Below are 885 nucleotides of genomic sequence, written 5' to 3'. Positions count from 1 at the left end.
GGCCACCCCACGGCAGTGCAGCTCCCAGAGGGATGCAGGAGCCAAATGCTTTTTGCAGGGGGAGAAGAGGGTCCCTGGGGACATGGGGGCATGTCTGGAGTGACATGAACAGGGTCTGGCAATGACTTCCCCTGTCCCTACAGGTGGGCCCCGCTGGGTCCCAGTTTGGTTTGCTGGCCTGTCTCTTTGTGGAGCTCTTCCAGAGCTGGCAAGTGCTGGAGAAGCCCTGGAAAGCCTTCCTCAAGCTCTCTGGCATCGTCCTCTTCCTCTTTGTCTGTGGCCTCTTGCCATGGATCGATAACATCGCTCACCTCTTTGGCTTCCTCAGCGGCCTCCTCCTCTCCTTCGCCTTCCTGCCCTACATCACCTTTGGCACGGTGGACAAGTACCGCAAGCGAGCCATGATCATCGTCGCCTTGCTGGTCTTCGTGGGGCTCTTCGCCTCGCTGGTGGTCTGGCTCTATGTCTACCCCGTGAACTGGCGCTGGGTGGAGTATCTCACCTGCCTGCCCTTCACCAGCAAGTTCTGCGAGAAGTATGAGCTGGAGCAGGTCCTGCACTGACCCCACGGCGGGGACGGGGCTGGGGCTGGCAGAGGTGCCGGTGGTGATGCTTTCCATGGGGTGGGTCTTCACCAGACCGTAGGAGACGGTGCCTGCTCCGGGATGGGGCAGATCCATGGCACAGCTTCATCCCTGGGGCTGCTGGATTCAGGCTCAGCCCTGTTGAACACTGGGGATGCAGCGGGGAGCAGGGCTGGAGCCAACCCTGCTTTGCACCCTTTTGGGGCTGAAAAGCCATAACTGGTTGGGGTACCAAGCCAGGACCCCGGCTGCTGGCTGCCTGGGGAGCGGGCCACGGGAAGCGAGGCGTCAGTGTGTCTGT

At 61.5% G+C, this 885-nt stretch overlaps 1 protein-coding gene across 1 annotated transcript in view; it reads left to right on the top strand.

Moving 5' to 3' along the window:
- The window catches only part of RHBDF2 (rhomboid 5 homolog 2 (Drosophila)), a gene marked incomplete at its 5' end in the record, with an annotated part of 4,902 nt that extends 4,339 nt beyond the window's left edge, over positions 1–563 (top strand). The window contains 1 exon segment of the mRNA XM_010160331.1: positions 76–563. Within this exon segment, the coding sequence (XP_010158633.1) occupies positions 76–563 (488 nt within the window).
- Between the last annotated feature and the right edge of the window lie 322 nt (positions 564–885).

Source organism: Eurypyga helias, unplaced genomic scaffold, assembly GCF_000690775.1.
Source record: "Eurypyga helias isolate BGI_N326 unplaced genomic scaffold, ASM69077v1 scaffold21771, whole genome shotgun sequence".
In the NCBI taxonomy this organism is placed as follows: Eukaryota; Metazoa; Chordata; class Aves; order Eurypygiformes; family Eurypygidae; genus Eurypyga; species Eurypyga helias.
This window is presented reverse-complemented; position numbering and strand designations above follow the sequence as displayed.